The 24,689-nt window shown below is 42.4% G+C and overlaps 1 protein-coding gene across 1 annotated transcript in view; it reads right to left on the bottom strand.

The window, feature by feature from the left end:
* Positions 1-3,563: 3,563 nt before the first annotated feature.
* LOC118387553 (nuclear pore complex protein Nup214) overlaps positions 3,564-24,689 on the bottom strand; it is a 75,787-nt gene continuing 54,661 nt past the window's right edge. The window contains 5 exon segments of the mRNA XM_035776021.2: positions 3,564-7,410; positions 11,306-11,339; positions 12,377-12,531; positions 19,004-19,175; positions 20,762-20,929. Of these exon segments, the coding sequence (XP_035631914.2) occupies positions 7,368-7,410; positions 11,306-11,339; positions 12,377-12,531; positions 19,004-19,175; positions 20,762-20,929 (572 nt within the window). The 3' untranslated portion in view covers positions 3,564-7,367.

Raw genomic sequence — 24,689 nt, 5'->3', positions numbered from 1 at the left:
TAATCATGTAGTAACCAAAAAAGTGTTAAACAAATCAAAATATATTTTATATTTGATATTCTTCAAAGTAGCCAGTTTGGCTACCATCTATAGAGGAACAGAAGGAGACGAATAACAATTATTTTTAGTTGTTGTGTGTTTTCAATAGTTTGTGTGTAAGTAACAGTGATAACACCAAGTAAAACTTAAATGATAACTTAAAAACACAAATTATAAATATTCATTAACAAACGTATAGCTTATTAGACCCATTGATGACAGCTTTGCACACTCTTGGCATTCTCTCAACCAGTTCATGACGTGGTCACCTGGAATGCATTTAAATGAACAGGTATGCCTTGTTAAAAGTTCATTTGTGAAATTTCTTTCCTTCTTAATGCGATTGAGAAAATCATTTGTGGTGTGAGGTAGGGGTGGTATACAGAAGATAGGCTTATTTGATAAAAGACCAAGTCCATATCATGGCAAGAACAGCTCAAATAAGCAAAGAGAAACGACAGTCCATCATTACTTTAAGACATGAAGGTCAGTCAATCCGGAAAATTTAAAGAACTTTGAAAGTTATTTCAAGTGCAGTCGCAAAAATAATCAAGCATCTCAACATCGTGAATCAGGCCTTCATGTTCGAATTGCTGCAAAGAAACCACTACTAAAATGACACCAATAAGAAAAGACTTGCTTGGGCCAAGAAACCAGAGCAATGGACATTAGACCGGTGGAATTCTGTCCTTTGTGAAATCTGTCTTTGTGAGACGCAGAGTAGGTGAACGGATGTGTGGTTCCCACCGTGAAGCATGGTGGAGGTGGTGGGATGGTGCTTTGCTGGTGACACTGTCTGTGATTTACTTAGAATTCAAGGCACACTTAATTAGCATGGCTACCACAGCATTCTGCAGCGAATTGCCAACCCATCTGGTTTGCACTTAGTGGGACTATCATGTTTTTTAACAGGACAATGACCCAAAACACATCTCCAGGCTGTTTAAGGGCTATTTGACCAATAAGGAGAGTGATTGAGTGCTGCATCCTCTACAAATCACCCAACCTCAACCAAATTGAGATGGTTTGGGATGAGTTGGACCACTGAGTGTCGGAAAAGCATATGTGGGAACTCTTTCAAGTCTGTTGGAAAATCATTCCTCATGAAGCTGGTTGAGAGAATGCCAAGAGTGTACAAAGCTGTCATCAAGGCAAAGTGTGAATACTTTGAACAATCTAAAACATAACATTTTTTTGAAACACTTTTTTGGCTACTACATGATTCCATTTGTGTTATTTCATAGTTTTGATGTCTTCACTATTATTTGTACAATGTAGAAAATAGTAATAATAATAGAAAAACCCTTCAATAAGTAGGTGTGTCCAAACTTTTGACTGGAAATATATGTAACGGCCAAAATAAAGGAAACACCAACTCTATTGGTGTTTTGTTGATGGTGGTGGAAAATGCTGTCTCAGGCACCTCTCCAGAAGTGTTCAATTAAACCCCCTACACTCCTTTGAGACCCCACTGTCAAAGTCACTGAGATCTCATCTAGCTACAGTAGCCAAAATAATGGCCAGCATTTGCATGTATGGACCTAAGTATGATGGGATGCTAATTGCTTCATTTACTCAGGAATCATACCTAAGTGGAAGCATCTGCTTTCAATGTACTTCTTCAGTGCATTCAAAAAGTATTCAGACCACTTCACTTTTCCACATTGTTACGTTACAGCCTTATTCTAAAATTGATTAAACATTTTCCTCAATCTACACACCATTATGACAAAGCAAAAACCGGTTTGTAGAAATAAAAAAACAGAAATAACTTAGATTCATAAATGTTCAGACCCTTTGCTCTGAGACTCAAAATTGAGCTCTAGTGCATCCTGTTTCCATTGATCATCCTTGAGATGTTTCTACAATTTGATTGGATTCCACCTGTGGTAAATTCAATTGATGGGACATTATTTGGAAAGGCACACATTAGTCTATATAAGGTCCCACAGTTGATGGTTTATGCTCTGACATACACAAAGGTTGAATGAATTGTCCTTAGAGCTCTGAGACAGGATTGTGTCGAGGCACAGATCTGAGGAAGGGTACCAAAAAATGTCTGCAGCATTGAAGGTCTCAAACACAGTGGCCTCCATCATTCTTAAATGGAAGAAGTTTGGAACCACCAAAACTCTTCCTAAAGCTGGACGCCCGACCAAACTGAGCAATCAGGGGAGAAGGACCTTGGTCAGGGAGGTGACCAAGAACCTGATGGTCACTAACAGAGCTCCAGAGTTCCTCTGTGGAGATTACTCTGCAGCACTCCACCAATCAAGTCTATGGTAGAGTGGCCAGATAGAAGCTACTCCTCTGTAAAAGGCACAACAGCCTGCTTGGAATTTGCCAAAAGGTCATTACTAATGATGTGGGGAAACTGGGAGGGTATTAGTCCTGTGTAATTTCCATATCCAAAAGAGTTAAGAAAAATAATAACATCCATAGCACTTTTAATCGTGGTAAACAACCGCAGTTAGAGAGCAATAAGTCATGATTTGACCTCTGTAGTCATCCTGAAATCTTCCAGTCACCAAAAAGGTTAGAAAAGCCCCTATGTACAGAAGTAGGATCTTAATTTGAGCCAGTTTGACATAGCAGGAAAATATATATTTTTTGTCTCATCGCTACAACTCTGGGTCGAAAGACCCATTTTTGAGGCACTCTCACATATGTGTCATACAACTGTTAGCCCCAACCCGTTTACTGCCATTTTTGGGGTACTTCCCCTGTTGTCCAGGCCAGCACTGTTTCTTAACACAGCGCGCAGCCAGCCGCACCAATGTGTCGGAGGAAACACCGTGCTCCCGACGACCTTGGTTAGCGCGCACTGTGCCCGGCCCGCCACAGGAGTCGCGATGAGACAAGGATATCCCTACCGGCCAAACCCTCACTAACCCGGACAACGCTAGGCCAATTGTGCGTCTGGGCGCGAACCCAGAGTCTCTGATGGCACAGCTAGCGCTGCAGTGCTCTAGACCACTGAGCCACCCAGGAGTCCCCAATTAATGGTTATTTTTGTAGGGATAGATAGAAATAAAAGTGTAAGTGGAAATGACATACTTCAAAAGCCTTTTTTTACTCTGGTGTCATGGAAAGGTCAATAATGTGCTACCCTTTCTGGAATTGGCAAGGCTCCAATGTATTTCAGCATCATCCCTTGCAATACGATGAAGGTACAGTAAAACATGATGGCTACAAAGATCAAATTAGAGTTTTATTAACCTCTTTTACTGTGAGTAAACAAACAATACATGTTTAAAACAGACACTGTGGACAGAACTTTCATATCAAACATTTTTGTAGGCAAAAAAAACAAAACAGAAAACCCTCTCCAAAAAATGACAAAACGGGTATATTCTTTATTGTTGTCCAGGCCATCTTGGTCTGTAAAAGCACAGAAACATCGGTGTTAGACATGGCATGGCTGCACTGGCATCCATTATCAACTGTTGCAGGTTTGTTCTCAACTTGAAAACACACCATTTTGTTTCCTCCTGGATTAGGGGACCCCACTGGATCATCTGAAAGAAATAACTTTTTAGGGTATTCATGTTTAAACACAATTTCCTACTTGATAGGTCAGTGTCCAAACAATGAACGTGGGGGACACCATTAACTAACACCAACCGAAAAGGGGGAGTTAAATCATTGGCTGAAATAAGAGGAAATTCACTCATCGCTAAGCTAATACTTTATGATCACATGGGATTCAATCAGAGGCTGAATTCACAGTAAGCCATCTACAACCAGGGCATATATAAAACATACACACACACAGTACTGTATTATCAGAGGGGAGAAAAAAAGAGATGAAGATGTTTTCATAGTAGCGAGAGTTTCCACTCTGTGCATAAATAACTAGTCTCTGCTAATAGAGCTAAGGCTGAGAGCCTCTTGAACAAGATTACTGCAGCCTTCAGTGGACACTAATGTTGATTCATATTCATTTACGATGTCCGCCACACTCCTCTCTCGACTGAAGTAAAATCGATACATCCATAGAGAAACACAAACAGTACAGATTGAGATACGGAAAATGATTTCTCTGTCCTCAGTCAGTGGATTATGTATCTGTCAGATAACTGGCTGGCTGCTGTGATGTTCGTGTCGGACAGCATTGGCTGATTTCACTGGCGCACACTCGCACAGACACCGATCAAATATGAAATGTTTGCATGTAATTACTGTAAAAGCCCTAGAGGGCACAGAGACTGATGCCTGCACTTACCGTCCAATCAGACAAGGCCATACAGACAAGTATCTATCACACAGACTAAACAATATACGCACACAGATGCATACACACACAGAGCAGTACTTCAAAACCTCTGACCACGTGAAGGGAACTTTGACCAGGAACAGTGGCTACATGCACTTGACATGATGTTGTTGGGATAGATGGCAATGGGCAGCTGGGAGATTGGAGGTCAACCAGGTCAAACAGCCTCCATGGTCAGAATTACTCTAGTGTATGGTAAACACACTCATCATCTAACTACACCTCTAATGCCACTGTATATTAGGCAATAGCAAAACAATGACAGAAGTTTATAGTGCAAATTTGCAAACCTCTCAATAATCTTACATATGAAGCCTCTGATGTGCTCCTGTTTGCTTGCATCTCATTGCACAATAAATAAGCTGCCAGCCACAGCGAGACTATGGTGATTACACTCTCCAAATCAGCCTCTAAAATGTCTGCTCTCCCGGTCTAATCTGTGTGGTGGGTCGTTTTTACCTGTCACTCCACCACTCTACCCTCACCTGGCACCCGTGCCTCTGTCACCCCCCTCAAAAATATATATTTTTTTGTGTGAAGACAATCAATTCCAATTCTCCAGGGATGAACGGGTTGTAAAGCAAGTAAGTCCTTTCAGGGCTTATAGCTCTAAATACTACATAGAATGTCTTTGGGTAAATTAACATAGGTTGACCCCACACATCACTTCAGCAGGTTGACTGCATTAGTCTCAGACGGCTTGTAGACGAGCCAGTGAGTTGTAAAGGCCGGACCGACAAAGCAGCGAGAACAATGCCAATCATCCCTCCGTAAAAAGAGGTAGAGAGAAACAGAATGGTTCTTTTCATCTGGATTCCTCAAACAGCTGCCACCCCCACGAGTGTCTGTGTGACTGGCCTGCTCCCTCTGCCAGAGCCATGCACTGACGGCGAGAAAAGAGAGAGAAGACAGTGCTGCACTCGGAGTTGTCATTGTTGAGCACAACATGACACGGGAGTATGAATCAGTGCTGCACAGCTACAACACCAAGTAGACGGTCCTTGACATGTTCAAATGAGTCAATTGCGGGAAGGAGAAAGGGTACTGTGCTGAAAACCTCTTCAGCTTAACCTCTTTAGCTACAAATCACAACAGTGCAGAGTTTTAGCTCCATGACAGGCTGCGTCGCAAAATCTATAATGCATTGCCAAGTGAGTCATCAAAACGTATCAGCTATTCCACATATGTATACCTATGATTTACATTTCACACACGCACTGTGCCTCCCTGAACCGGGGAAACATACATCAGTATGAAGGACAAGCGGTAGAAAAACATCCAGAAGCCCAATACAAATGTAACTCCCTCTCTCTAGTCTTGCCCACCTCTAATACCACTGTTATCCATCTCTAATATTAGCTGCCCTGAACACAGTGTGTGTGACCAATCATATCATAGCGGGCCTGGGAGGAGAATTCCACTGTTACAGTGGGAAGCTAGGACTCTTGGTCACATGTTGTGAACCCAACATTCCCCAACCACTTCAGTGTCTGATTGGCAGGGCCAGCGGGCCTGCAACATTTCCATCCATCGCCAGGCACACCAGAGGGGACAGGGCGACAGTGACATTCTCCATGGCGGTGACCATTGATGGCAATCTGATGACAGCCACATGCCAAAGAAAAGATGCCACTACACAAGACCAGCACCCCTCTATTCAATATACCCTCAGTCCTGCAATGTCTTAGGCTTACATCCAAATGTCTATTAATTAATAAGGGCCAGTGAATTCCTTGATGAAGGAGAGGGCTACAAAACCATACGAAGGCTGCTCCACGTCAAAAAGATGGTATGCTAATTAGCAGCTAGCAAAGCCCCCATCACTGTCTAAACATAGCCCAGAGCTTCCTTACCTTTCATTACATTTATTACATTAACCGGCCTGCTTATGCCATAGACAAAACCCCTCAGCACCTATTTTCTCTGGACTAATGACTCAAATACTCTTAATCAAAGGTTGACTCATTAAATACATCACCATTTAGTCCAGAGGTCTAATTGTTGGGCCTTTTAAACAGTAGGCTAATCGTAAATGAAATCTCTGTTTAATAAGCACACAGCCACACACAAAGGCAAGAGGAAAATAGCCGGAGGCTGTCATCATTAAAACAACACAGGCGATCAATTAGTGCTCATCATCAGTAGGATGCCAAAAAAAAGAAAGGGACTACATTAGATACAGATTTTAGAATTGCCAAGTTTATTTCCCATTTTCCATGTATAAAATATACACATTTATAGGAATAGGGGGTTCCAGCAGTATGGATTTTAAAAAGCAGCATACATTTTTTCCTAATATTTCAGTTCATTGTATGCAATCAAGAGAGGATACTTTTATCAACGTCCTGTCCAAGTCTTGCCTAGAGTCAGTTACTTTCTTTACTAAGACAATACACAAGTTTTGAGAAACAGAGGACATGTTTCTTACCATAATTGCTAAAGCTTGGAAAATATGATATCTTAAAACTTCAAATGAAAGCATAGAACTTTTCCCTGATTCAAAGTGCAAACAACAAGGCTTCATTACTATTTTATAGAGCAAAGCAAAGTCCAGATGGATGAACATAAATCTACACTAGAGTTACAGTCCACAGTGGATAACAGATATATACAAACAGTATTGTATGTCATATGAATACAGGTGTTATTCCAAGAAAGTTCATGATACATTATTGAATTATGACCAAAACTTTTTATTATATTTTGCTACATTAGGTTCCCTTAGAGATGTTTCCTAGTGGATGATAAACTTAATAAATAATTACTGTACTGATTTTTAAAATGCCAATTAATTAATCCAACTACACATTCCACATTGTAGTTGGCCACTGATGTACTTCACATAAGCTTATTGCGATGGTCTGTAAGGTCAGTTCCATACTATACAACTAGTTTTGGACTGTCATCTCAACCACCCCACCTACCCTCTCCATCCACCCTTCCCCCTTTAACAGATGTCTACTCAGAGAGCTTGATTGCAGAGAGCGGTGTTGACTGGCCACACACAGCATGGGTGCACTTGCCAATGGGGGGGGGGGGGGGTCTACAAAAACTAGCTTCTCCAACCCGAACTGGCTCCAAACATTTGAGAAGATCTGGAGGATAAAAATGAAGACAAACCAACATATATATAAAAAGAAGTTGCTGAAAATGGGAGTCTGGTTGGGAAGCTAGCTACCTTTGTGATGGTTTGGACTTTCCCCTTAGCCCCTGCCTGGCCCCGACTGATCAATATGAGGAGTACTAAGTACTTTCTGACAGTACTGTGAGGGATGTAAGTATTGTATACCAAGGTTATTATAGTTTTGAGATTTTCTATTTAAGTGATAACGCCCTCAAAGCTGGTGTTTGGAGGCTATATTAGCATGGGTGTTGTTAATGCCCTCAAAGCCGGTGTTTGGAGGATATATTAGCATGGGTGTTGTTAGGCTCTAAACACCGGCTTTGAGGGCATTATATCACTTTTATACAACGGTTACCAACATACTTAAATAATGATTGACATATTTTCATTAAAAACGTTAGTCCCGACACAAATTGTTCAGAGGAGCTAGCCAACAACACAGCTAACACAATCACTTCAAATATTGAAGCTGTAAAGACTGCAAAAATAAATGATGCCAGCTGATTCATGATTTCGAGTGACTGAGAAACGCTGCCTGCCTGTCTTGTCCCGACCCCAAGACGTTCATTACTATGGGAAAGCTGGAGATCGAATTTGAATTTGGAAAACAATGTTGCAAATGTCGGAGACACAAGGTTTATACAAATCTCCGCTGTTGAAACCGAAATGTTAGTCTAAAAGAAATGTGAGATAATGTCAAGATGCTTTTTATAGTGGAGATCAAGTTTATAAATTGTCTGGCTGGGCTGATGAGACAGTGGATTGCGCAGTCAGATGGAACAGAGTAAATAGGAATTTTAACGTCATAGATTTAGCCGGTGGTAACTTGTAGAATAGACACCGACTGGAATGCACTTTTAACCAACCAGCATTAGACCCACCCAATATATTTTTTGTTCTTATTAGTTTTTAGATGTGTATTTGAAATTCAGTTAGTTTCAGGTAGATATCAGACTTGATTTACTAGTTTTTATTTAATTAGAGTTTAATACAATTATTTCTATTTCGTTTTTATATTATTTTAGTTTTAGGGACAGAAACAAGCCTGTGTGCAGCAGGCTAGGAGCCATTTATGTGTTGTAGGCCAATAGTCAGCTTTTTTGGGATGTCACTGTTTGACACTGGGGGTGATGGTCTGGTCATAGGTTTGGTTAGGTTTAAATCAATCTTAATGTGACTTGGATTTAAAAGGATAATCGTCGGTGTATGACTCAGATTCGTCCTCCGAAATACAACCCAGCCAAGTCGCACTGCTTCTTGACACAATGACCGCATAGCCCGGGAAGCCAGCCGCACCAATGTGTCAGAGGAAACACTGTACACCTGGCGACCGTGTCAGCGTGCTTTGCGCCCGGCCCCCCACAAGAGTTGCTAGAGCGCGACCGGACAAGAACATCCCTACCGGCCAAACCCTCCCCTAACCCTGACGACGCTGGGCCAATTGTGCGCCACCCATAAACAAAGCAGTCAGTCCTTTCTTTCTCCATTCGTAAACACACAGGGTTATTTTTCATGCCTCTTTCAGAATCTTCTTAACTTTCTGGGTTGCTGTATCCATTTGCAAAGCAATCAACCAGATTAGTCTCGCAGTGCCTTGAGTTTTACATTTGGGATCAAGTGTTCGGTTGAATTTTCTGAAAGGTGGCTCATTGCACAGTCTCTTGGATTTGCCAGACTGGATTAATAAATTAACCAGTGCTTCTTCTCTTTTTATTTTTAGCTTATTTTGTGCACAAATTTGTTTACATCACTTATAGTGAGCATTTCTCTTTTTCCGAGATAACCCTGACAGGTGTGGCATATCAAGAAGCTGATTAAACAGCATGATTCTTACACAAGTGTACCTTGTGCTGGGGACAATAAAAGGCCACTAAAATTTGCAGTTGTCACCATAGATGTACATAGCCTATCTATAATTTAGCCCAAACAACTACCTCTTTCCCTACTGTATTTATTTTATTTATTTATTTATCTCTCTAGTCACCCCCAAAACCAATTCTTTCTTTGGCCACCTCTCCTTCCAATTCTCTGCTGCCAATGACTGGAACGAACTACAAAAATCTCTGAAACTGGAAACACTTCTCCCTCACTAGCTTTACGCACCAACTGTCAGAGCAGCTCACAGATTACTGCACCTGTACATAGCCCACCTATAATTTAGCCCAAACCAACTACCTCTTTCCCTACTGTATTTAATTAATTTTGCTCCTTTGCACCCCATTATTTTTTATTTCTACTTTGCATTCTTCCACTGAAAATCTACCATTCCAGTGTTTTACTTGCTATATTGTATTTACTTTGTCACCATGGGCTTTTTTGCCTTTACTTCCCTTATGTCACCTCATCTGCTCACATCGTATATAGTATAGTATTCTACTGTATTATTGAATGTATGTTTGTTTTACTCCATGTGTAACTCAGTGTTGTTGTATGTGTCAAACTGCTTCATCTTGGCCAGGTCGCAATTGTAAATGAGAACTTGTTCTCAACTTAACTACCTGGTTAAATAAAGGAGAAATAAAAATAAATAAAATAGTCTCGACGGAGAATGCAATTAGCATGGAGACTACAGGAATATCCACCAGAGCTGTTGCCAGATAATTAAATGTTAATTTCTCTACCATAAGCCGCCTCCGTCATTTTAGAGAATTAGGCAGTACGTCCAACTGGTCTCACAACCGCAAACCACATATAGCCCAGAACCTCCACATCCGGCTTCTTCAACTGCAGGATCATCTGAGACCAGCCACCCGGACAGCTAATAAAACTAAGGAGTATTTCTGTCTGTTATAAAGTTATTTTGTGAGAGAAAAACAAATTCTGATTGCCCAGTCATGTGAAATCTATAGATTAGGGCAAAATGAATTTAATGTAATTGACTGATTTCCTTATATGCACTGAAATCATTGAAAGTGTTGCATGTTGCGTTTATTTTTTTGTTCAGTATAAACATAAACAGATATCCCTTCTCAGAGCATGTTGGCACAGCATTTTGCTTTCATCAATAATAATAAATGGGTATGATGAGAGGAAGAGGATGAGGAAGAAAGGGACAAAGAGGAGAGTGAGTGAGGAGAAGGAAGAGGAAGATGGGGGAGATGGAGGGAGCAAAATGGGGAGTAATAAGGAGGGGAGAGAAAGGAATAGAAGACGAGAACAGGAAGAAGAGCAGGAGGGGGAGAGGGTGAAGCAGAACAGAGGGAGAGAGAGGAGCTTATCTAACAAAGCCCGGGTTGCGTCGCCACTCTCCTGAGCACTTCAGATCGCATTCCACTAAAATGCACCTTGGGGGAAGTGGCTATGTGACACAGCAGCACAGGAAGAGGAGGAAGGAGAGGAAGAGGAGGAAAAGGAGGGCAGAGAAAAATAGGGGAGCGGGAGAGAGGGAGGAGGTAGAGTGTAGAGAGTGGTAGATGAGGTAGGGGGAAAGGGAGAGCAATTAGGGGGTAGAGGGGGCGAGTGTCTGGGGTAAGGGTACAGAGATCAGTGGTTTGAGGGAGGAGAAGGGCGAGGGTTGAAAAAGGTACAGGAGGGAGAAGAGAAAGGAGTGAGGAAGACTAGAGGGGGAGAAAAGAGTGGAGGGGGGGATGGTGGGGAAGGAGGGATGATATAGTAGGAAAGCCAGCTGTGACTTCATGCTGCCCTTCAGATTCTCAGAAGTGTGCTGTGGTCACACACTTTTCCTCCACACACTACTGACAGAGACACACATGTAAGTGTGTGCGTAGGGAGGGTTCAAACACTTAGACAAATGTATACACTCAAGCACAAAGATAGACACACTCTTATGTGAACACAACAAATGAGCGCACACTACCGAAACACGTACCCCCACACAGAAGAGCCCAACGATGAGTGATACTTACTGATTGGACCCAAATCCACCAGCAGACCCAAAGCCTGCAAGAAAACCAACAAACACAATTAACCATGTAGATGAAGACGTATCAGTGGAAAAAATTAAAACACCTCTGTATAATGTAGACTGAATCAGAGAGAAAACTACTACTATTTCCACCGTATTACCTCTGGTACAGAGCCAGTCAACTACATAAGACACAGCATAAACCACAATAATATGACTTGTTCTAGACCTAACGATCGGACATACGCAAACAGCAGCATCCAGGGCTCCAGAGCAGGAGTGGAGGGAGACAGAGGGAAAAATAAGAGGGAGGCTGGACGATTTGAAAAGTAAAAAGTGTGTGTGTGTGTGTGTAAGTGTGTGTGAGAGAGTGACATATTAAGAGCTAGACACAAAGCCAGAGGGAGAGAGGGCAAGCATGTGAGGGAGTAGAGGAATGAGAGAGAAATACAGTGAGAGAACAAGAAGAAAAAGAGAGAACGAGAGAGTGAAACTAAGATGGTAAAAGTGGTCTTCCCACCCTCCTCTTCCCGTTTTGAGAAAACTGGGCCATATACAAACATTATTCTGACAGAAAGTAGCTTGCATGGCGGCATGCGGCCATAGCAGGTATTTGGGTTAATAGGAAGCCGCTGGTGGGATTCCACCACCCCCACGGCTATCCTAGCATTAGCCTTGCATTGCATCTTGTGGCCCTGTTGTACTGCACAGCAGACAGAGTGCTGGGGGATAGTATTAGCCACTAGGCTAACTGACTGCTATTTATCCAGCCACTAATGAGTTGAGCTAACCAGAGGCTCTGCTTCAGGGGAATATGGGAAGAGACTCATTGGCAGGACTTCAAACGAAGACTTGAGCTCTTTTGTTTGTTCCTTGTTAGCATGGCGAGGAGACCGCAGGGGCAGATAAGACTAAGCCGAGTGTTGGAATCATTTCATATGCTTTGTACAGTTTTAGTCACTAGAAGAGGGAGGGAAGGGAACATGTCAATGAAGACTTGGAGTGCATCCTCTAGAGTGGCATCCTCTGCACTGATCTGAAAGAACTGAATGGGTGAGATAGTAGTACACACCTCCTCCTCCCTGCTGTCCGAACGCAGAGAAGCCGCTGAGCTGAGGAGCTCCGAACCCTGACCCCTGCTGCTGCTGGGCCAGGTTACCAAAAGACGGGGCACTCTGGTTGGCCAGTGCACCAAACGACGGTGTGCTTTGTTGAGTGGAGGCAAAGCTGTGAGGGGAGAGAGAAACAAACGACTGAAAATAGATTCAGATTTAATAGATCTAACAATAACCCAATCAAAATTCAGGAAGATGTGTTGCTTAGAAAAATCATTGGTACAATTGATTTATTACATTATTGACACACAAACTGGGAAATATGCTGGTCAGTTTCCATCCACCCTAAATACTACATCAGTCCTGAACCCCCTGACGCCATACAGAGGGAGGTCGAATTACTATGACCTGCGCTCCCCTCTCCTCCAGGTTACAGACTGTCTAGTATAGTCACTGTAGCACACTGCCCCAGTCCCTCTACTCTGCTCACATTACCATTCTAACCCAGAGGACAGGCTCCTAAAATATGCAGAGAAACAGCCTTGCCTGGAAAAATATCAGAGCCCATTACATCAAAGCATATTGCAATAATAGTTTATTTGAATTACAATGGAATAAGTCGCTGACGCTCCCACGGCACTTCCCTTACTGATCTGGGATCTGTATGTGGAGGCTGGGTCACTGTCAGGGAGAGGAGTGTGTTTTAATGTTTTATTCAGTTTAAATGTGTAGTAGAACAGTCTAAATGAAAGCTAGATGTCTTCTGTAGCTCAGTTGGTAGAGCATGGCTCTTGCAATGGCAGGATAGCTGGTTTGATTCCCGGGACCACCCAAATGTAGAATGTATGCACGCATGACTAAGTCGTTTCGGATAAAAGCGTCTGATAAATGGCATATCTTAAATTATTATATTTTGACATGGAGGCTTCAGTTGCCCTGAGTGAGATACAAGAGCAGCACCAGTCACACAGCTGTACCTCCAGGATTAGTTTTCGAGAGTCAAACATCAGCAGAGACGAGGGGAGGAGGAAGGGGAATTGACGTAGAATATAGCGTGTGTGTGTGAGGCCGTTCAGAGAGGAGAGAGAAGGAAAGAGGGGAAGATAACAGAAACAAGGGCAAAAAGATAGTGACATTAAAGAAGAGAGTGAGACAGAGTAATGAAGAGAGAGGGGTAGAGAATAGTCTAGGCCACAGCCAGCTCAGCTGCTCTGCTGGTTCTAATCTGGGAAGCAGACTCCTGGACCGAAATATAGGCTGACCTCTGACCTTAATATGGGAGCCAATCACTTGCCGGCCTGCCTGCCGGCTGTCTTTAACCGCTCTTGGGTCAATCCAGGACCAGGTTCATCTTTAACTACTAGGCTTGGGAGATGTACTGTTTATACCGTATACAGGGTATACATCTACAAATACCACCGGTATGATTTCCGATACCTCACGGGGGCTTCGTGCAAAGCCACTGCTTATTACTATAGGTTGATTATAACTATAATAAATCTAAGAGGTGTCAAATAAATGATATCCAACTCAGGGTTCCAGCTAAGCATTAGGTTAGCTAACTTGCCTACTGCCTAGATGTCAAAAATCAAGCTTCTTGGTTACAGCAGGGACATTTAATACCCTCCTGGATCAAGATCCCTGTCGCCTAAATTGTTTTGTGCGTCCCCACAAAAAATATATATTTTTGGAAATAGCACCCATTGCGTGTACTTCCGGTAATAGCCTACACCCCGGTAGGGTACAGAAACGGTATGAAAATCTGGATATCGCCCAAGCCCACTTTGTACAGCCCCACGGCTAAATTGAGGAACCACTTCTAAAGATAGGGAGGGTGACATTTACTGGCTGTAGGGAGTCCTGAGGCGTTTTATCTTTGAACTATCTTTTAATACATCTCTGCAGAGGTTTGGAAAACAACTAAACTAGGACCGGCATTCGTAAACAACTTCAATATTTATCTTTGTGAACAGGACGACGGGTGATGACAAGCGAAATAAAGAGCCGTAAAAATATTACCTCACGAGTCCTGACATTATGAAAAGAACTAGACTGAAAAAAACTGACTGAACCGAGGAAAGGACTGACTGAAAACACTAAGCCTGCTGCCATTTGACAGTCCCATGGGATTAAACCCTGACAGGACAGAACTGAGAAATGACTTCAGGGCGAGGCTAGCTCGTCTTCCTGAAACCAACAGGACCTAAGGCAGAGGGTGTAAAGTGTGTGTGTGTGCGCGCGAGTGAGAGTAGGGGGTGGTAGAGGATTGAGGGGTGGGGATTTAGCCGGTAATCCCCTCCTGACAACTTGTGCCCAATACATGACCCCCAGGGGTAGATAGAAGATAGATAGATGGAAGGAACCAGCCCATCTTAAAATCATCTGGCAGTATGACCCCAGAGTGGGATTATCTGGGTGGAATAATCTCTCTCTGCATGGCTCCGTGGTTTGGGTCTTGGCAGAAGCAGGCCTGCACCCCAGCAGGCCTGCACGTGGGGGGGGATCTGAACGGTAGGGGATGGAGGAATAATCCCATTTTCTCCCATAATCTTACAATGAGGGTTGCAGTTAAACTCAGAATAGAGGTTGACTCAGCAGGGGGTCTGGGTGGTTAGAGCTGACTGAATCCCATCCCCTGATGAATTGTGTTTAAAACATTCCAGCAATGCTTGCCCTAAACTATTGTGGACTTTTCTAAACTAAATTTCAAACTCATTGAAGGCAAGACGAAAAAACTGTAACCATATTCTCAAGTCATACCGTATAGAAAAAAACAGGACATTTCAGTACAATTTTATAAATGCTGACAGATAATTTGTTCATTCGACATGGAGGGAACTTTTTGTGTCAGAAAAATTTATTATGCAAGAAACGGTAGTGGAAATGCCTTAATGCGAAAATATTGATATAATAACCATCATATTGAAGTAAACTTGGAGTCACCCGATGACATGGTGTGTCGTCCTCCCACTACATATCTGGAAACCATGCAGTTTATTACCCTACAGATGAAATAAGTTATGATGAATGTTACAGAGTGGTGAAAGTGTAAATTGATGAGCTTTATGCTCCTCTCCAATAGACAGACTCAGAGTCTTATTCTGGTGACATAATGATTGATGATTGAATGTCATTAAATGATCCATAATAATGTCATCATGTAGACTACCCGCACTGCATCTGTGAGCTGTTGGGTAAAGCGCACATACCAAGACCAGACTGGGCACATTTGTTATTTAACGCAACAGTTGTGACAAAACTATCGGTTGAAAATGAAATGGAAACACATTGAACTTTAGATTTTTATTCAGTACAGTGCCTTCAGAAAGTATTCATACCCTTTGACTTTTTCCAAACGCTATTGTGTTACAGCCTGAATTTAAAAAATGGCTAAATTGAGATTTTGTGTCAATGGCCTACAAATAATGTCAGAGGAATTATTTTGAGACATTTTTACAAATTAATTATAAATCAAAATCCGAAATGTCTTGAGTCAATAAGTATACAACCCCATTGTTATGGTAAGACTTCGCTTAACAAGTCACATAATACATTGCATGGACTCACTTTGTGTTCAAGACAATGTTAACAAAACTGGTTGTTTGGATGCTGGATGCTGATTGGATGAGCAGCATTCCAAGCCGTGCTGTATTGGCCATCACAGACACACCTATGCCTGCTAACAGTACCATCTAAACATTATCACTGCACCGCCATAAGAATGTCATGTTAATGTTGCCGTCTGAATCATCTCTTGTATTCATCTCAACTCGCACATAATTTCCCCTCGCTTCCAGCTTAGCATTTAGTTTGGTACAGCGGGGGTTAATATACGCCTTGCTGTCTTGCCTGTCTGTCCAACCTGGAAACAATGTTTCACTTTTTAATTTTGATCTCTGTAGTACCGTACATACACTGAGTGTATAGAACTTAAGGAACACCTGCTCTTTCCATGGCATAGACTGCCCAAGTGAATCCAGGTGAAAGCTATGATCCCTTATTGATGTCAGTGTAGATGAAGGGGAGGAGACAGATTAAAGAAGGATTTTTAAGCCTCGAGACAATTGGGATATGGATTGTGTAAATGTGCCTTTCAAAGGGTGAATGGGCAAGACAAAATATTTGTGCCTTTGAATGGAGTATGGTAATAGGTGCCAGGAGTACTAGTATGAGTGTCAAGAACTGCAACTCTGCTGGGTTTTTCACGCTCAACAGTTTTCCGTGTGTATCATGAATGATCCACCACCCAAAGGACATGCAGACAACTGTGGGAAGGAAGCATTGGAGTCAACACGAGCCAGCATCCCTGTGGAACACTTTTGACACCTTTTAGAGTCAATGCCCCGACAAATTGAGGCTGTTCTGAGGACAAAAGGGGGTGCAACTCAATATTAGGAAGGTTTTCCTAATGTTTTGTACACTCCGTGTTGCTTGAACAGTGCCCAGATGAGAACTTCTTCTGAGCCAGTCGAAATCACGCATCAACGTCATTATCATGGACATATCCAAGTAAATGTCAATGTAAAAAAAAAAGCTAAATGAAACCAAAATGCAGCTAGTGTACTGTCGTTTAATGTTTGATGCGACTGAGTTAGCTGAAGTTGGCTAGCTAGCATGCAAGCAAGCAAGTGAAAAGAACGTTATCCAGACTGCATAGCAACCATTTTGCTTAGAACAGATGACAAGGTTTTTTTGCATAGCAACTATGCAAAAATAATTAACAACTGGGTCGTGTCTGTAGCAACATGACCAAAAGAACTAACAACCAGATTTTTGTCTAAACTACTATACAGCTTCTGGTCAAATAATGAAATTGTATGAATTGACTTATCAAAATAAAATTAATGAAAATATGTAATTCATTATTTTAATACGTTGGTAACGGTTTTATAAAAGCAATAAGTAAATGGGTTACTTATCGCGTTTAACAACACCATATACCTGTGACTATATTCATGCTACATCACTGCCTTTTGTGCCTTATTTCTTAATTAACATGACTTTAGAATGACAACCTCATCTCTGTACCTCACACATTGCAATTATCTGTAAGGTCCCTCAGTCAAGCAGTGAATTCCCAACACAGATTCAACCACAAAGACCAGGGAGGTTTTCCAATGCCTTGACAAAGGGCACCTATTGGTAGATGGGTAAAAAAAAAAGCAAACATGGAATACCCCTTTGAGCATAGTGAAGTTATTCATTATACTTTGGATGGTGTATCAATGGATCAACATTGTAGTTACCCCACAATACTAACCACTTTACTTTTTCAAAATTGTTTCACAAGGTGGTATTAAAATGGTTTGAATAGTCTTTTTGTGTCAACAATCCACACAAAATACTAATGTCAAAGTGTGTGTGTGTGTGGGGGGGGGGGGACATAAAACACTGTTTTGAGTATGTAAGTATTCAACCCCCAGAGTCAAAAATACATGTTAGAATCACCTTTTGCAGAGATTACAACTTAGTCTTTCTGGGTATGTCTCTAAGAGCTTTTGCACAACTGGATTGTACAATATTTGCACATTATTCTTTAAAATATTCTTCAATCTCTTAAATGACTTCTTGATCATTGCTAGATAGCCATTTTCAAGTCTTGCCATAGATATTCAAGCAGATTTAAGTCAAAACTGTAACTAGGCCACTCATTAACATTCAATGTCGTCTTGGTAAGCAACTCCAGTCTATATTTGGCCTGGTGTTTTAGGTTATTGTCCTGCTGAAAGATTAATTAATCTCCCCGTGTCTGTTGGTTTTCCTGTAGGATTTTGCTTGTGCTCTATTCCATTTATTTTTATCCCAAAAAACATCCTAATCCTTGCCGATGACATGCATACCCATAACATGATGCAGCCACCACCATGCTTGAAAATATGAAGAGTGGTACTCCGTGATGTGTTGGATTTACCCAAACATAACGCATTGTATTCAGAACATGAAGTTAAAAAAGTTTTTTTGCCGTTTTACTTGAGTGATTTATTGCAAACAGGATGCATGTTTTGGAATATTTTTTACTCTGGACAGGCTTCCTTTTCACCGTCATTTAGGGGTAAATACACTGTACATTAAAACTTAAGCAAAAAAAGTACCTTGTGTGCACTACATCATCACGCACTGATTTTTATCCACAACAAGTCAGTTTGGTGGAAACACCACTGGTAGGAAAATACACATATATTCTTTATGCTAATGTTTTAATATTTGCATGAAAATCTGTCACCAATTGGATGGAAACCTGGCTAGTGTAGCTGAGCAGGGCTTAGGGCGGTATGCCCAAGTTGAGAAATGAGGTCGGGGGTTAGCCTGCAATTGCTTATTTACCATGTGTGAATATAAAAACACTGTCAGGGATGTGTCATCGTGCTGTCAGCTGGAACGTGAGGTGTTGCATAACTAGCCCCTCAGGTGGCTGAAACCCGTGCCCATAATTCTTTCCTTTTATTAGTCAACCTTTTTAATATACATGACAACCAACCCAGACAATATCACATACACAGCAATAAATGCATAAAGACATTTAAAGACATTCTGAAGCCTGTATGCTCAGTATTATCAAGAATATTCAGCTGTAATTTCAGAACAATTCTAAAAGTCTTCACTCTTCATATCCAATACAGGTCTAACAGGGGTGTCTCTCTTACCCGAATCCTCCCACGTTGGCGGCTGCCGTTCCCTCTCCAAACACCTTGCTGGCTGAGGAGCCCATGGGACTGCTAAAAGAGGGTGCTGAGCCAAACGCTGCTGCCCCCCCAAACGCTGGGGAGCCCCCAAAAGCAGGAGGGCTACCGAACACAGGGGCGCTCCCAAAACCACCTGTAGGGGTACAGAGAGAGGGGTGTGTGAGAAAGGGTCAGGTGGTTGACTTTGCATTTGATAAAATACATGTGAGAGGGATGGTTACATGAATACGCTTGACATGTGTGAGCAATATTGTTGTATTGGTTGAGACGGGGGATGGAAGAACGTCTCAGGGGACACTAACCATACATAATAGCAAAGGCTTCAAAAATAGAGGCACCGTTTACCTTATTCCTACATTTTGAGCCATGTGTATATGTCACAGCTGGTAATGCCCTAAAAATAACATCCCAACATGATTAATAATGTTGTATTATCATCTGCTCTACAACACTCCATTTCCGGTCAGGGACAATTGCTCTCACACACACATAGCATAAGGGCTAAGAGGGCTTGACGGGAATTGATTGCCAACCACACACTCTCTGGGGCTGAGAAAGGAGGAGTTAAAGAGAGGGGAGCACTGAAATTACAGCCTGGCTACGAGACAAGCACGGCCCAGTGAATAATTGATTGAGCTAATGTAATAGGATTACATTCCTTGGAGCAGCACTGAAAACCCCCAGGTCCCGTATTCACAAAGCCTCTCAGAGTAGGAGTGCTGATCTAGGATCAGTTACTCCTACTCTGAGAGGCTTTGTGAATATGGGCCCAAGAGTTTAGGGGTAGACGCCTATGATAAAGCTAGGAGAGGTGATGTCCTTTGGCAGTGCCAGATAGCTAGCTGAGTAAAATGCCAAGACAAAACTGCAGTGGTAATAACTTTTGGGGAACGCTATGACTTTCTATTTGCTAAGACATGCTATAATTTTAGCAAGCTTGAGGAAATATTAGAACTGCGTTGGCAAAATGTATGCTATGACTGCTCTGGCCAAATAGACACCAAGACTGTTCACTAGCTATGAAAGACGCAGCATTGTGGAATGTAGCCTGACCATGTTCCACTAGTGCTGTACTGGCAGAAAGAGATAAGGTGACTCTCACTGTAGCTCAGATGATAAAGGAGGACAGAGTGAGTCTCTCCTTGGGGAGCTAGAGCTGGGGGCAGCTGAGGTTGCAGGGAGTGGAGCCACCCCCACCGCATCGCTGGGGAGGAAGTGATGCGTGTGTGGAGTGTTCATCCATCAGCACCTGCCCCACTCTCTGACCCTCACACGACACTGAGCCAACCACCGCACCAACAGACAGAGGAAGACAGGACGACATCAGAGACGGAGCCAAGAATGTAAAGGGTCGTTACTATCACTGTCAAAAAGACTAGAGGGGCTAGTGATGGGGAATGTGTTTAGAGAGCTATTGCAGAATAAAGTACAACTACCCTATTGTACCACCTTGTATTGTGTAAGTTAGGCCGGCAGGTGTGATATTACCTTGTGGAAATTTCGCTATTGAAAGACGCTTGCTTGAAAAAGTTAGAATCGACATACTCTTCAAAGTGATATATTTTGTAAGATAGGCTATTGAGACCCAAAGTTTAATAACAGATGGGTTATTTGTGACATGGTTGGACAACACTTTTGAAAATAACCATGGACACAAGTCTGTAGTTGACAGAGCTGTGTGACTATTGTCACTGATTTTGGGTTGAGGGTGTAGCCTACCTGTCTGTTTGGCAGGGGTGGAGAAGGAGCCGAACCCCTGAGCGGCCACGCTCCCGCCTCCCGTGCTAAAGGTCCCACTGGCCGTCTGCTCCCCCCCTCCGAATGTTGATGCTGGAGAGCCAAAGCCAAAGGTTTTGGCCCCGCTGTTCCCAAACAGGGTGGGTCCTCCTGTAGGTCAGACAGAAGTTAAAAGTGGAGTTTTAGCAGTGGATTTATAGCAGTATAGCATGTAGACAGAAATAGGTGCCGTGCAAATGTTTTGTGCCGGTCCCGTTCATATTTACAGTGCATTCGGAAAGTATTCAGACCCCTTGACTTTGTCTACATTTTGTTACATTACAGCCTTATTCGAAAATTGATTAAATATTTGTTTTCCTCAGCAATCCACACACAATACCCCATAATGACAAACTGAAAACAGTTAAAAGGTAGAAAATATATTACAAATAAAATACAGAAATACCTTATGTAAGTATTCAGACCCTTTGCTATGAGACTCGAAATTGAGCTCAGGTGCATCATGTTTTCGTTGATCATCTTTGAGATGTTTCTACAACTTCATTGGAGTCCACCTATGGTAAATTCAATTGATTGGACATGATTTGGAAATATCTCACAGTTGACCGTGCATGTCAGAGCAACAACCAAGCCATGAGGTCAAAGGAATTGTCCGTAGAGTTTCGAGACAGGATTGTGTCGAGGCACAGATCTGGGGAATGGTACCAAAATATTTCTGCAGAACACAGTGGCCCGGCCAAACTGAGCAATCAGGGGAGAAGGGCCTTGGTCAGGGAAGGGTCCAAGAGCCCGATGGTCACTCTGACAGAGCTCCAGAGTTCCTCTGTGGAGATGGGAGAAACTTTCAGAAGGACAAGCATCTCTGCATTACTCCGCCAATCAGGCCAATCAGTGGCCAGACAGAAGCGACTCCTCAGTAAAAAGGTACATGACAGCCCTTTTGGAGTTTGCCAAAACATGAGAAACAATATTCTCTGATCTGATGAAACCAAGTTTGAAATCTGGCCTGAATGCAAAGCGGCACGTCAAAGAAACCTGGCACCATCCCTACGGTGAAGCATGGTGGCGGCAGCATCATGCTGTGGGGATTTTATTCAGTGGAAGGGACTGGGAGACTAGTGAAGGGGAAAAAATATTGAGGGAAAGATGAACGGAGCAAAGTACAGAGATACACTTGAGTAAAACCTACTCAAGAGCACTCAGTACCTCAGACTGGGGCGAATGTTCACCTTCCAACAGGATAACAAGCCTAAGTACACAGCCAAGACAACACAGGAGTGGCTTCGGGACATGTCTTTGAATGTCCTTGAGGGGTCCAGCCAGAGCCCGGACTTGAACCTCTGAAAATAGCTGTGCAGCCACGCTCCTCATCCAACCTGACAGAGCTTGAAAGGATCTGCAGAGAAGAATGGGAGAAATTCACCAAATAAAGGTGTACCGAGCTTGTAGTGTCGTATCCAAGAAGACTCGAGACTGTCATCGCTGCCAAAAGTGCTACAACAAAGTACTGAGTAAAGGGTCTGATTACTTATGTAAATGTGATATTTCATTCATAAAAATAAAAAAGTACTCGCAGAAAGGTCTAAAAACCTGTTTTTGCTTCATCATTATGGGGGTAGTGTGTGTAGATTGATGAGGGAAAAAAACAATTGAATCAATTTTAGAATAAGGCTGACATGTAAAAAATGTGGGAAAAGTCTGAATACTTCCCAAATGATCTTCAGGTACAGGAACTCTGCAACTCTTTGTTATTGGTCTATTAACCAATTTACCGCACATACCACGATGTTGCCATGGAAAGTCGAAACTACAGCACATGCAAACCTGGTTAGAAGGTCCTGTGTAGATTGTATTTTCAAATGATCAAATATTTTCACTCTAACAGTTCGCTTCATCCTCTGTTGTACAATATGATATAAAACAAAGAAAAAACTGAATTTTGACGCAACCGAGCCTTTAAAATCGACGTAAAAGGATCCCAAAAGATTTCTAGACAGGGCGTCACTGAGCTAAGCTTCTCACCTAAGTAATGGAATGGGAAACCCTAAACAAGTTCTCGAATTGGCTATTGGTCCCCTCCAAGAGGATGAGTGCGAGGACAAGAGAGATGTAGCAAACCTGAATAATCCTCTATTGCATGGGTAGGGCACCTAAATAAAGCAAATCAAATCAACTAATCAAATAAAATTGTTTTTCGCAATACACCAAATACAACAGGTGTAGACATTACAGTGAAATGCTTACTTACAAGCCCTTAACCAACATTGCAGTATAATATTATTTTTTAAATAAGTAACAAATAATTAAAGAGCAGCAGTAAAATAGCAACAGCAAGGCTATATAAAGGGGGCACCGGTACAGAGTCAATGTGCGGGGGCACAGGTTAGTCGAGGTAATATGTACATGTCGGTAGAGTTATTATAGTGACTATGCATAGATAATAACAGAGAGCAGCAGCAGCGTAAAAGAGGGGGGCAAATAGTCTGGTTAGCCATTTGATTAGATGTTCAGGAGTCTTATGGCTTGGAGGTAGAAGCCTCTTGGACCTAGATTTGGTGCTCCGGTACTGCTTGCGGTGCGGTATAAGAGAGAACAGTATATGACTACAGTGGCTGGATTCTGACAATTTTTCTTCCTCTGACACAGTCTAGGATAAATGACCTGGATGGCAGGAAGCTTGGCCCCAGTGTTGTACTAGGCCTTATGCACTACCCTCCGTAGTGCCTTGCGGTCAGATGTCGAGCAGTTGCCATACTAGGCGATGATGCAACCAGTCAGGACGCTCTCGATGGTGGAGCTGTAGAACCTTTTGAGGACCTGAGGATCCATGCCAAAGCTTTTCAGTCTCCTGAGGGAGAATAGGTTTTGTCGTGCCCTCTTCACGACTGTCTTGGCCAGGTCACTGACCTCCTCCCTATAGGCTGTCTTGTTGTTGCCGGTGATCAGGCCTACCACTGTCATGTCATCGGCAAACTTGATGGTGATGTTGGAGTCGTGCTTGGCCATGCAGTCATGAGTGAACAGGGAGTACAGGAGGGGACTGAGCACACACCCCTGAAGGGCCCTCGTGCTGAGGATCAGCGTGGCAGATGTGTTGTTACCTACCCTTACTACCTGGGGGCGGCCCGGCATGAAGTCCAGGATCCTGTTGCAGAGGGAAGTGTTATGTCCCAGGGTCCTTAGCTTAGTGATGAGCTTTGAAGGCACTATGGTGTTGAACGCTGAGCTGTTGTAAATTAATAGCATTCTCACATACAGTGGGGCAAAAAAGTATTTAGTCAGCCATCAATTGTGCAAGTTCTCCCACTTAAAAAGATGAGGCCTGTAATTTCCATCATAGGTAGATTTAAACTATGACAGACAAAATGAGAAAAAAAATACTGAAAATCACATTGTAGGATTTTTAATGAATGTATTTGCAAATTATGGTGGAAAATAAGTATTTGGTCACCTACAAACAAGCAAGATTTCTGGCTCTCACAGACCTGTAACTACTTCTTTGAGATGCTCCTCTGTCCTCCACTTATTACCTGTATTAATGGCACCTGTTTGAACTTGTTATCAGTATAAAAGACACCTGTCCACAACCTCAAACAGTCACACTCCAAACTCCACTATGGCCAAGACCAAAGAGCTGTCAAAGGACACAAGAAACAAAATTGTAGACCTGCACCAGGCTGGTAAGACTGAATCTGCAATAGGTAAACAGCTTGGTTTGAATAAATCAACTGTGGGAGCAATTATTAGGAAATGGAAGACATACTATCCTACCGATACAATGTAAACACCGCCAGCTGTATGTTATTCATGTTCAGCTATGACTCAGTGATAGTTTTTAATGTCCCGTTGGTAGTTTAATATTGTTCGTAGGTCATCGATTTTATTTTCCAATGATTTCACGTTAGCCAAT

This window comes from Oncorhynchus keta, chromosome 9 (genome assembly GCF_023373465.1).
Source record: "Oncorhynchus keta strain PuntledgeMale-10-30-2019 chromosome 9, Oket_V2, whole genome shotgun sequence".
NCBI lineage: Eukaryota > Metazoa > Chordata > Actinopteri > Salmoniformes > Salmonidae > Oncorhynchus > Oncorhynchus keta.
This window is presented reverse-complemented; position numbering and strand designations above follow the sequence as displayed.